General features: G+C 48.4%; 1 protein-coding gene across 9 annotated transcripts in view; it reads right to left on the bottom strand.

Moving 5' to 3' along the window:
- The window catches only part of ryr2a (ryanodine receptor 2a (cardiac)), a 368,722-nt gene that overhangs the window by 139,929 nt on the left and 216,296 nt on the right, over window positions 1-12,497 (bottom strand). For 7 of the 9 annotated variants that reach the window (XM_090217869.1, XM_090217870.1, XM_090217871.1 and 4 more), the window contains 4 exons: window positions 8,880-9,001; window positions 7,841-7,890; window positions 3,362-3,422; window positions 1,404-1,642 (listed from right to left, as the gene is read on the bottom strand). In XM_090217869.1, the coding sequence (XP_090073995.1) occupies window positions 1,404-1,642; window positions 3,362-3,422; window positions 7,841-7,890; window positions 8,880-9,001 (472 nt within the window). The remainder of the gene's footprint in view (window positions 1-1,403; window positions 1,643-3,361; window positions 3,423-7,840; window positions 7,891-8,879; window positions 9,002-12,497) is intronic. The other 2 variants (XR_016491186.1, XR_016491187.1) reach the window with 1 other exon arrangement.

Here is a 12,497-nt window from a genome sequence, read left to right as displayed (position 1 = left end):
AATTAACAATGACTAATGAGGCCTTGTCTTGTGTGAGATACAGGGATGGCCTTTTTAATTAACAATGACTAATGAGGCCTTGTCTTGTGTGATACAGGGATGGCCTTTTTAATTAACAATGAGGGCTTGTCTTGTGTGAGATACAGGGATGGCCTTTTTAATTAACAATGAGGGCTTGTCTTGTGTGAGATACAGGGATGGCCTTTTTAATTAACAATGAGGGCTTGTCTTGTGTGAGATACAGGGATGGCCTTTTTAATTAACAATGAGGGCTTGTCTTGTGTGATACAGGGATGGCCTTTTTAATTAACAATGAGGGCTTGTCTTGTGTGAGATACAGGGATGGCCTTTTTAATTAACAATGAGGGCTTGTCTTGTGTGAGATACAGGGATGGCCTTTTTAATTAACAATGACTAATGAGGCCTTGTCTTGTGTGATACAGGGATGGCCTTTTTAATTAACAATGAGGGCTTGTCTTGTGTGAGATACAGGGGTGGCCTTTTTAATTAACAATGACTAATGAGGCCTTGTCTTGTGTGAGATACAGGGATGGCCTTTTTAATTAACAATGACTAATTAGGCCTTGTCTTGTGTGAGATACAGGGATGGCCTTTTTAATTAACAATGAGGGCTTGTCTTGTGTGAGATACAGGGATGGCCTTTTTAATTAACAATGAGGGCTTGTCTCATGAGATACAGGGATGGCCTTTTTAATTAACAATGAGGGCTTGTCTTGTGTGAGATACAGGGATGGCCTTTTTAATTAACAATGAGGGCTTGTCTCATGAGATACAGGGATGGCCTTTTTAATTAACAATGAGGGCTTGTCTTGTGTGAGATACAGGGATGGCCTTTTTAATTAACAATGAGGGCTTGTCTTGTGTGAGATACAGGGATGGCCTTTTTAATTAACAATGACTAATGAGGCCTTGTCTTGTGTGAGATACAGGGATGGCCTTTTTAATTAACAATGACTAATTAGGCCTTGTCTTGTGTGAGATACAGGGATGGCCTTTTTAATGACTAATGAGGGCTTGTCTTGTGTGAGATACAGGGATGGCCTTTTTAATTAACAATGAGGGCTTGTCTTGTGTGAGATACAGGGATGGCCTTTTTAATTAACAATGAGGGCTTGTCTTGTGTGAGATACAGGGATGGCCTTTTTAATTAACAATGCCTAAAGAGGACTGGTCTCGTGAGATACAGGGATGGCCTTTTTAATTAACAATGCCTAATGAGGGCTTGTCTCATGTTTGAGCAACAGGTAAGTGCAGTTTCATCATTGGCCAATAGGTGGTGCTACAAGCTCTCATCAGGCTTTGGTGGATTTGCCCCTATATCAGGTTTTGTTCAGCAAAAAAACAAATGATCCAAATGTGAATTGATCTACTGGTATGCATACATATGAGGTCTTCCCCAAAGAGGTTCTGCCCGATGTGTTCGAACAGGGAGGAGAGGACAGGGAGCAGGGCTACGCTGGTGTAGTTAATGATCTGGGTGACTCCTTTGGGCTGGGAGTGACTGTGAGTGAACTGGCCCTGTTTCAGGTTCTCTAAAGTCTTCTCCAAGTCCTCTGCTGCGTTGTCGAAGAACGCCCTCAACGCCGCCTTCACCGTCTCCAGACCCGTCTTCATCACCGTCCTGGAGAACAGACACGGATTATATTACGATCAGTTGGTAGAGAACGGCACTGGTACCGCCAGGATTGTGGGTTCGAATCCCGGGGCCACCCATACTTAAAATGTATACACACACACACACACGAGGTGGTTCAGGATAAAATCATCTGCTTAATGGCACAGATTATTATGAATGGAGATACCAAAGCAAACATTAACTCACAATCACACCAAGCTTTCTGAAATGCACAGATTGTGGGGATGCAGACAACATGTTAAGAGATGGCTGGATTCTAAACCCAGAGGGTAATGGTGAAACTACATGTTGAGAGATGGCTGGATTCTAAATCCAGTGGGTAATGGTGAAACAACATGTTGAGAGATGGCTGGATTCTCACAGTATCGGGGCTGGATTCTAAACCCAGTGGGTAATGATGAAACAACATGTTGAGAGATGGCTGGATTCTAAATCCAGAGGGTAATGGTGAAACAACATGTTGAGAGATGGCTGGATTCTAAATCCAGAGGGTAATGGTGAAACAACATGTTGAGAGATGGCTGGATTCTAAATCCAGAGGGTAATGGTGAAACAACATGTTGAGAGATGGCTGGATTCTAAATCCAGAGGGTAATGGTGAACAACATGTTGAGAGATGGCTGGATTCTAAATCCAGAGGGTAATGGTGGAACAACATGTTGAGAGATGGCCATATTCTAAATCCAGAGGGTAATGGTGAAACAACATGTTGAGAGATGGCTGGATTCTAAATCCAGAGGGTAATGGTGAAACAACATGTTGAGAGATGGCTGGATTCTAAATCCAGAGGGTAATGGTGAAACAACATGTTGAGAGATGGCTGGATTCTCACAGTATCGGGGCTGGATTCTAAACCCAGTGGGTAATGGTGAAACAACATGTTGAGAGATGGCTGGATTCTAAATCCAGAGGGTAATGGTGAAACAACATGTTGAGAGATGGCTGGATTCTCACAGTATCGGGGCTGGATTCTAAACCCAGTGGGTAATGGTGGAACAACATGTTGAGAGATGGCTGGATTCTAAATCCAGAGGGTAATGGTGAAACAACATGTTGAGAGATGGCTGGATTCTAAATCCAGAGGGTAATGGTGAAACAACATGTTGAGAGATGGCTGGATTCTAAATCCAGTGGGTAATGGTGAAACAACATGTTGAGAGATGGCTGGATTCTAAATCCAGAGGGTAATGGTGAAACAACATGTTGAGAGATGTCTGGATTCTAAATCCAGTGGGTAATGGTGAAACAACATGTTGAGAGATGGCTGGATTCTAAATCCAGAGGGTAATGGTGAAACAACATGTTGAGAGATGGCTGGATTCTAAATCCAGAGGGTAATGGTGAAACAACATGTTGAGAGATGGCTGGATTCTAAATCCAGTGGGTAATGGTGAAACAACATGTTGAGAGATGGCTGGATTCTAACCCCAGTGGGTAATGGTGAAACAACATGTTGAGAGATGGCTGGATTCTAACCCCAGTGGGTAATGGTGAAACAACATGTTGAGAGATGGCTGGATTCTAAATCCAGAGGGTAATGGTGAAACAACATGTTGAGAGATGGCTGGATTCTAAATCCAGTGGGTAATGGTGAAAATAACATGTTGAGAAAAACAACTTTTAACACATCATGACATCAGCTAATGGGGATCCAAACACACTCAATATGACTTCCATATTAATAGGGTTCATGTGGTCACTCACCTGGCGTCCAGTGTCTGGCCCAGTATGTGAAGACAGTTGACTATGGAGGTAGCATGGCTTCCTGTGTGGAGACATGAGGCAGTGTTACAGCGTGAGTAGTCCTGTAGCACCACGGCATATAGACGAGCTGAGACAAGCATGGATACGGAACCACAGCATATAGACGAGCTGAGACAAGCATAGATACGGAACCACAGAGTCCAGTGTAGAGCTGAGACAAGCATGGATACGGAACCACAGCATATAGACGAGCTGAGACAAGCATAGATACGGAACCACAGAGTCCAGTGTAGAGCTGAGACAAGCATGGATACGGAACCACAGGGTCCAGTGTAGAGCTGAGGCAAGCATGGATACAGAACCACAGAGTCCAGTGTAGAACTGAGACAGAACCACAGGGTCCCAGTGTAGAGCTGAGACAGAACCACAGAGTCCAGTGTAGAGCTGAGACATGCATGGATACAGAACCACAGAGTCCAGTGTAGAGCTGAGACATGCATGGACACAGAACCACAGAGTCCAGTGTAGAGCTGAGACATGCATGGATACAGAACCACAGAGTCCAGTGTAGAGCTGAGACATGCATGGATACAGAACCACAGAGTCCAGTGTAGAGCTGAGACATGCATGGATACAGAACCACAGAGTCCAGTGTAGAGCTGAGACATGCATAGATACAGAACCACAGAGTCCAGTGTAGAGCTGAGACATGCATGGATACAGAACCACAGAGTCCAGTGTAGAACTGAGACAGAACCACAGAGTCCAGTGTAGAGCTGAGACATGCATGGATACGGAACCACAGAGTCCAGTGTAGAGCTGAGACATGCATGGATACAGAACCACAGAGTCCAGTGTAGAGCTGAGACATGCATGGATACAGAACCACAGAGTCCAGTGTAGAGCTGAGACATGCATGGATACAGAACCACAGAGTCCAGTGTAGAGCTGAGACATGCATGGATACAGAACCACAGAGTCCAGTGTAGAGCTGAGACATGCATAGATACAGAACCACAGAGTCCAGTGTAGAGCTGAGACATGCATAGATACAGAACCACAGAGTCCAGTGTAGAGCTGAGACATGCATGGATACAGAACCACAGAGTCTAATGTAGAGCTGAGGACATGCATGGATACAGAACCACAGAGTCCAGTGTAGAGCTGAGACATGCATGGATACAGAACCATAGAGTCCAGTGTACTGATACTACTGAAGACCACACGCATGTAGGTTTAGATGGACAGATCACACACTTCCAATATAAAACACCAGTAACCTAGACCTAAGGCAGTTATTAAATGGATTGGGGCTTTCAAATATGACAAACAGCACAGGAACTACACTTTACTCCCATGCATAGCCAGAGCATTCGGTCTAATCGGCTTAGAAAACTTTGCATGCTTCACAGGCATCTGCAGTATTTTAAGTGCCTATAGGGAGGAGCTGGGACCAGGAGTAGGAGCTGGGACCAGGAGTAGGAGCTGGGACCAGGAGTAGGAGCTGGGACCAGGGGCAGGAGCTGGGACCAGGGGCAGGAGCTGGGACCAGGAGTAGGAGCTGGGACCAGGAGTAGGAGCTGGGACCAGGAGTAGAAGCTGGGACCAGGAGTAGGAGCTGGGACCAGGGGTAGGAGCTGGGACCAGGAGTAGGAGCTGGGACCAGGGGCAGGAGCTGGGACCAGGGGTAGGAGCTGGGACCAGGAGTAGGAGCTGGGACCAGGGGCAGGAGCTGGGACCAGGGGTAGGAGCTGGGGCCAGGGCTAGGAGCTGGGGCCAGGGCTAGGAGCTGGGGCCAGGGGTAGGAGCTGGCACCAGGGTTAGGGGACAGGGGTAGGAGCTGGGACCAGGGGTAGGAGCTGGGACCAGGGGTAGGAGCTGGGGCCAGGGGTAGGAGCTGGGACCAGGGGTAGGAGCAGGGGGTCAGGGGTAGGAGCTGGGACCAGGGGTAGGGGACAGGGGTAGGAGCTGGGACCAGGGGTAGGAGCTGGGACCAGGGGTAGGAGCTGGAACCAGGGGTAGGAGCTGGGACCAGGGTTAGAAGCTGGGGCCAGGGGTAGGAGCTGGGACCAGGTTTAGAAGCTGGGGACAGGGGTGGGAGCTGGGGCCAAGACCTGGGACCAGGGGTAGGAGCTGGGACCAGGGGTAGGAGCAGGGGGTCAGGGTTAGGAGCTGGAACCAGGGGTAGGAGCTGGAACCAGGGGTAGGAGCTGGGACCAGGGTTGGAAGCTGGGGCCAGGGGTAGGAGCTGGGACCAGGTTTAGAAGCTGGGGACAGGGGTAGGAGCTGGGCCCAAGACCTGGGACCAGGGGTAGGAGCTGGATCCAGGGGTAGGAGCTGGGACCAGGGGTAGGGGCTGGAACCAGGGGTAGGAGCTGGGACCAAGAGCTGGGACCAGGGGTATGAGCTGGGGCCAGGGGTAGGAGCTGGGGCCAAGACCTGGGGCCAGTGATAGGAGCTGGAACCAGGCGTAGGAGCTGGGACCAGGAGTAGGGGCTGGAACCAGGGGTAGGAGCTGGGACCAGGGGTAAGATCTGGAACCAGGGGTAGGTGCTGGGACCATGGGTAGGAGCTGGAGCCAGGGGTAGGAGCTGGGACCAGGGTTAGGAGCTGGAACCAGGGTTAGGAGCTGGGGCCAAGACCTGGGACCAGGGGTATGAGCTGGGGCCAGGGGTAGGAGCTGGGGCCAAGACCTGGGGCCAGTGATAGGAGCTGGAACCAGGCGTAGGAGCTGGGACCAGGAGTAGGGGCTGGAACCAGGGGTAGGAGCTGGGACCAGGGTTAGGAGCTGGGGGTCAGGGGTAGGAGCTGGGACCAAGAGCTGGAGCTGGGACCAGGGGTAGGAGCTGGCACCAGGGGTAGGATCTGGAACCAGAGGTAGGAGCTGGGACCAGGGGTAGGAGCTGGGGCCAAGACCTGGGACCAGGGGTAGGAGATGGGGCCAGAGGTAGGAGCTGGAACCAGGGGTAGGAGCTGGGAACAGGGGTAGGAGCTGGAACCAGAGGTAGGAGCTGGGGCCAGGGGTAGGAGCTGGGGCCAAGACCTGGGACCAGGGGTAGGAGCTGGGGCAAGGGGTAGGAGCTGGGGTCAGGGGTAAGAGGTGGGACCAGGGGTAGGATCTGGGACCTGGGGTAGGAGCTGGGGCCAGGGGTAGGAGCTGGGGCCAGGTGTAGGAGCTGGGACCAGGGGTAGGAGCTGGGACCAGGGGTAGGAGCTGGGACCAGGGGTAGGAGCTGGGGCCAGGGGCAGGAGCTGGGACCAGGGGTAGGAGCAGGGGCCAGGGGTAGGAGCTGTAACCAGGGGTAGAAGCTGGGACCAGGGTTAGAAGCTGGGGGTCAGGGGTAGGAGCTGGGACCAGGGGTAGGAGCAGGAACCAGGGGTAGGAGCTGGGCCAAGACCTGGGACCAGGGGTAGGAGCTGGAACCAGGGGTAGGAGCTGGAACCAGGGGTAGGAGCTGGGGCCAGGGATAAGAGCTGGAACAATGAGTAGGGGCTGGAACCAGGGGTAGGAGCTGGGACCAGGGGTAGGAGCTGGGGGTCAGGGGTAGGAGCTGGGACCAAAAGCTGGAGCTGGGGCCAGGGGTAGGAGCTGGCACCAGGGGTAAGATCTGGAACCAGGGTTAGGAGCTGGGACCATGGGTAGGAGCTGGGGCCAGCTGTAGGAGCTGGGACCAGAGGTAGGAGCTGGGACCAGGGGTAGGAGCTGGGACCAGGGTTAGGAGCTGGGGGTCAGGGGTAGGAGCTGGAACCAGGGGTAGGAGCTGGAACCAGGGGTAGGAGCTGGGACCAGGGGTAAGAGCTGGGGCCAAGACCTGGGACCAGGGGTAGAAGATGGGGCCAGAGGTAGGAGCTGGAACCAGGGGTAGGAGCTGGGGGTCAGGGGTAGGAGCTGGGAACAGGGGTAGGAGCTGGAACCAGGGGTAGGAGCTGGGACCAGGGGTAGGAGCTGGGGCCAAGACCTGGGACCAGGGGTAGGAGCTGGGGCCAGGGGTAGGAGCTGGGACCAGGTGTAGGACCTGGGACCAGGGGTAGGAGCTGGGGTCAGGGGTAAGAGGTGGGGTCAGGGGTAAGAGGTGGGACCAGGGGTAGGAGCTGGGGCCAGGGGTAGGAGCTGGGGCCAGGGGTAGGAGCTGGGACCAGGGGTAGGAGCTGGGACCAGGGGTAGGAGCTGGGACCAGGGGTAGGAGCTGGGGCCAGGGGCAGGAGCTGGGACCAGGGGTAGGAGCTGGGACCAGGGGTAGGAGCTGGGACCAGGGGTTGGGGATGGAGACAGGGGTATTAGACCCAGCATTAAACTATTAGATGTGTCCCAAATGGCACCCTTTATAGTGCATAGGGATCTGGTCAAAAGTAGTGCACTACAAAGGGAATAGGGATTTGGTCAAAAGTAGTGCACTACATAGGGAATAGGGAGTCATTTGGGATACATTCCAAATGTCCACACTATCCTTAGAAGCACACTCTTCACAGCCTTCTTACCAAACAATGATATCCTATGTCTGACAAGAAGTCCCAGTTTGCAGAACAGACTGAAGAGAATATGAAGAAAACGTAAGAGGAAAGAGGGGAAACAAAGACAGAGATAATCAAGTGACGCAACTTGAAGATGAAGAAGAATAGTCTGCTTTATAAGAGCGAGTGATGTCTGAATCACTCAGATTTACACATCTACAGAGCTACAGTCTAGGGTTTCAAAGCAACACTGCGTCAGGACTAGAGCTACAGTCCAGGGTTTCAAAACAACACTGTGTCAGGACTAGAGCTACAGTCTAGGGTATCAAAACAACACTGTGTCAGGACTAGAGCTACAGTCCAGGGTTTCAAAACAACACTGTGTCAGGACTAGAGCTACAGTCCAGGGTTTCAAGGCAACACTGTGTCAGGACTAGAGCTACAGTCCAGGGTTTCAAAACAACACTGTGTCAAGACTAGAGCTACAGTCCAGGGTTTCAAAACAACACTGTGTCAGGACTAGAGCTACAGTCCAGGGTTTCAAAACAACACTGTGTCAGGACTAGAGCTACAGTCCAGGGTTTCAAAACAACACTGTGTCAGGACTAGAGCTACAGTCCAGGGTTTCAAAACAACACTGTGTCAGGACTAGAGCTACAGTTCAGGGTTTCAAAACAACACTGTGTCAGGACTAGAGCTACAGTCCAGGGTTTCAAAACAACACTGTGTCAGGACTAGAGCTACAGTCCAGGGTTTCAAAACAACACTGTGTCAGGACTAGAGCTACAGTCCAGGGTTTCAAAACAACACTGTGTCAGGACTAGAGCTACAGTTCAGGGTTTCAAAGCAACACTGTGCTCCTGGCACCCCCAAAGGGGGAACTAGCTTCCCCCTAAAACTAAGACAACAGAGTCCCCTGCCCATCTTCTGAAAACATCTGAAACCCGACCTCTTCAAAGAGCACGTTCAACAAACCCACAGCACCAATCACATTCCATGTATTAATATTGTACTACGGAGACTGAAGCAATGTATTGGACATGCGAATCTATGTATAATCTCTCACCTTGTCACCATCTCCTTCTCCTTATTGGAGGCGTGGCCCCCGCTGCTGATTGGTCGGATGGCCGTGGACAGGAAGTAGAGGCGGTGATTCTTGAAGTACTGGTCGACCAATGGTAGGACCACCTAAGGGAGCCCAGGGTTCCATTAGTCTCACGGGTCAGAAATAGTTCATCAGGTGAACGTGAAAGACTCTAGCTTCTCAGAGAGACGAAGGTCATCTCCTGTCCGGTAACCAGTCTGTGTTGCTCGCTAGCTCATCTCATGATTGGACCTTGTTGTTGCCCGGGTGTTGTCCTGGCCTGGGTGTTATTGTACAAGGCCCTGTTGCTTGTCACTATTGTTGGCTGTATTGGCTGTTTGTTGTGGTTGTGTTTCAGATTATTTGGTTGCCCAATAGAAATTAATAGTAAATCATGTATTTAAAAAATAAATAATTAATTGTAAAGAAGAATAGAATATGTTTCTAAACACTTCATTAATCTGAATGTTACCATGATTACATATAATCCTGAATGAATCGTGAATAATAATGAGTGAGAAAGTTAGACGCACAAATATCATACCTCCAAGACATGCTAACCTCTCATCATTACAATAACAAGGGAGGTTAGCAAACCTCCAAGACATGCTAACCTCTCATCATTGCAATAACAAGGGAGATTAGCATACCTCCAAGACATGCTAACCTCTCATCATTACAATAACAGGGGAGGTTAGCATACCTCCAAGACATGCTAACCTCTCACCATTACAATGACAGGGGAGGTTAGCATGCTAACCCCTCACCATTACAATAACAGGGGAGGTTATCATGCTAACCTCTCACCATTACAATGACAGGGGAGGTTAGCATGCTAACCCCTCACCATTACAATAACAGGGGAGGTTAGCATACCCCCAAGACATGCTAACCTCTCATCATTACAATAACAAGGGAGGTTAGCATACCCCCAAGACATGCTAACCTCTCACCATTACAATAACAGGGGAGGTTAGCATGCTAACCTCTCACCATTACAATAACAGGGGAGGTTAGCATACCCCCAAGACATGCTAACCTCTCACCATTACAATGACAGGGGAGGTTAGCATGCTAACCCCTCACCATTACAATAACAGGGGAGGTTAGCATACCGACAAGACATGCTAACCTCTCATCATTACAATAACAGGGGAGGTTAGCATACCTCCAAGACATGCTAACATCTGACCATTACAATAACAAGGGAGGTTAGCATACCTCCAAGACATGCTAACCTCTCAACATTACAATAACAGAAGATATGGCATTTTGGGGAGGTATGATATTTAAGCCTCTGTCACTTTCTCACCTGATATGGACATTAAAGCTGACAGGCTGCACTTTAACCTCATAGTAATTGTATAATTTCAAGTCCAAAGTGCTGGAGTACGGAGCCCAAACAACCCAACATGCGTCCCTTACGCTACTGCTAATCTCTGTTCATCATATATGCATAGTCACTTTAACCATATCTACATGTACATACTACCTCAATCAGCCTGACTTACCAGTGTCTGTATGTAGCATCTCTACTGTATATAGCCTCTCTACTGTATATAGCCTCCCTACTGTATATAGTCTCTCTACTGTATATAGCCCCTCTACTGTTTATAGCCCCTCTACTGTATATAGCCTCTCTACTGTATATAGCCTCTCTACTGTATATAGCCTCTCTACTGTATATAGTCTCTCTACTCTATATAGCCTCTCTACTGTATATAGCCTCTCTACTGTATATAGCCTCTCTACTGTGTATAGCCTCTCTACTGTATATAGCCTCTACTGTATATAGCCTCTCTAATGTATATTGCCTCTCTACTGTGTATAGCCTCTCTACTGTATATAGCCTCTCTACTGTATATAGCCTCTCTACTGTGTATAGCCTCTCTACTGTATATAGCCTCTCTACTGTATATATCCTCTCTACTGTATATATCCTCTCTACTGTGTATAGCCTCTCTACTGTATATAGCCCCTCTACTGTTTATAGCCTCTCTACTGTATATAGCCTCTACTGTGTATAGCCTCTCTACTGTATATAGCCTCTCTACTGTATATATCCTCTCTACTGTATATAGACTCTCTACTGTATATAGCCCCTCTACTGTTTATAGCCTCTCTACTGTATATAGCCTCTCTACTGTATATAGCCTCTACTGTGTATAGCCTCTCTACTGTATATAGCCTCTCTACTGTATATAACCTCTACTGTATATAGCCCCTCTACTGTTTATAGCCTCTCTACTGTATATAGCCTCTACTGTGTATAGCCTCTCTACTGTATATAGCCTCTCTACTGTATATAGCCTCTCTACTGTATATAGCCCCTCTACTGTTTATAGCCTCTCTACTGTATATAGCCTCTCTACTGTATATAGCCTCTACTGTGTATAGCCTCTCTACTGTATATAGCCCCTCTACTGTATATAGCCTCTCTACTGTATATAGCCTCTCTACTGTATATAGCCTCTCTACTGTATATAGCCTCTCTACTGTATATAACCTCTACTGTGTATAGCCTCTCTACTGTTTATAGCCTCTCTACTGTATATAGCCTCTACTGTGTATAGCCTCTCTACTGTATATAGCCTCTACTGTGTATAGCCTCTCTACTGTATATAGCCCCTCTACTGTATATAGCCTCTCTACTGTATATAGCCTCTCTACTGTATATAGCCTCTCTACTGTATATAACCTCTACTGTATATAGCCCCTCTACTGTTTATAGCCTCTCTACTGTATATAGCCTCTACTGTGTATAGCCTCTCTACTTTATATAGCCTCTCTACTGTATATAGCCTCTACTGTGTATAGCCTCTCTACTGTATATAGTCTCTCTACTGTATATAGCCTCTCTACTGTATATAGCCTCTACTGTGTATAGCCTCTCTACTGTATATAGGCTCTCTACTGTGTATAGCCTCTCTACTGTATATAGCCTCTACTGTGTATAGCCTCTCTACTGTATATAGCCTCTCTACTGTATATAGCCTCTCTACTGTGTATAGCCTCTCTACTGTATATAGCCTCTCTACTGTATATAGCCTCTCTACTGTATATAGCCTCTCTACTGTATATAGCCTCTCTACTGTATATAGCCTCTCTACTGTTTATAGCCTCTCTACTGTATATAGCCTCTCTACTGTATATAGCCTCTACTGTGTATAGCCTCTCTACTGTATATAGCCTCTCTACTGTATATAGCCTCTCTACTGTATATAGCCCCTCTACTGTGTATAGCCTCTACTGTATATAGCCTCTACTGTATATAGCCTTTCTACTGTATATAGCCTCTACTGTATATAGCCTCTCTACTGTATATAGCCTCTACTGTATATAGCCTCTACTGTGTATAGCCTCTCTACTGTATATAGCCTCTACTGTATATAGCCTCTCTACTGTATATAGCCTCTACTGTATATAGCCTCTCTACTGTATATAGCCTCTACTGTGTATAGCCTCTCTACTGTATATAGCCTCTCTACTGTATATAGCCTCTCTACTGTATATAGCCCCTCTACTGTGTATAGCCTCTCTACTGTATATAGACCCTCTACTGTATATAGCCTCTCTACTGTATATAGCCTCTCTACTGTA

This window comes from Oncorhynchus mykiss, chromosome 23, assembly GCF_057628025.1.
Source record: "Oncorhynchus mykiss isolate SJ-2025 chromosome 23, ASM5762802v1, whole genome shotgun sequence".
Classification (NCBI taxonomy): Eukaryota; Metazoa; Chordata; class Actinopteri; order Salmoniformes; family Salmonidae; genus Oncorhynchus; species Oncorhynchus mykiss.
The sequence above is the reverse complement of the archived record's forward strand: the minus strand, read 5'-3'. Positions and strand labels throughout refer to the sequence as shown.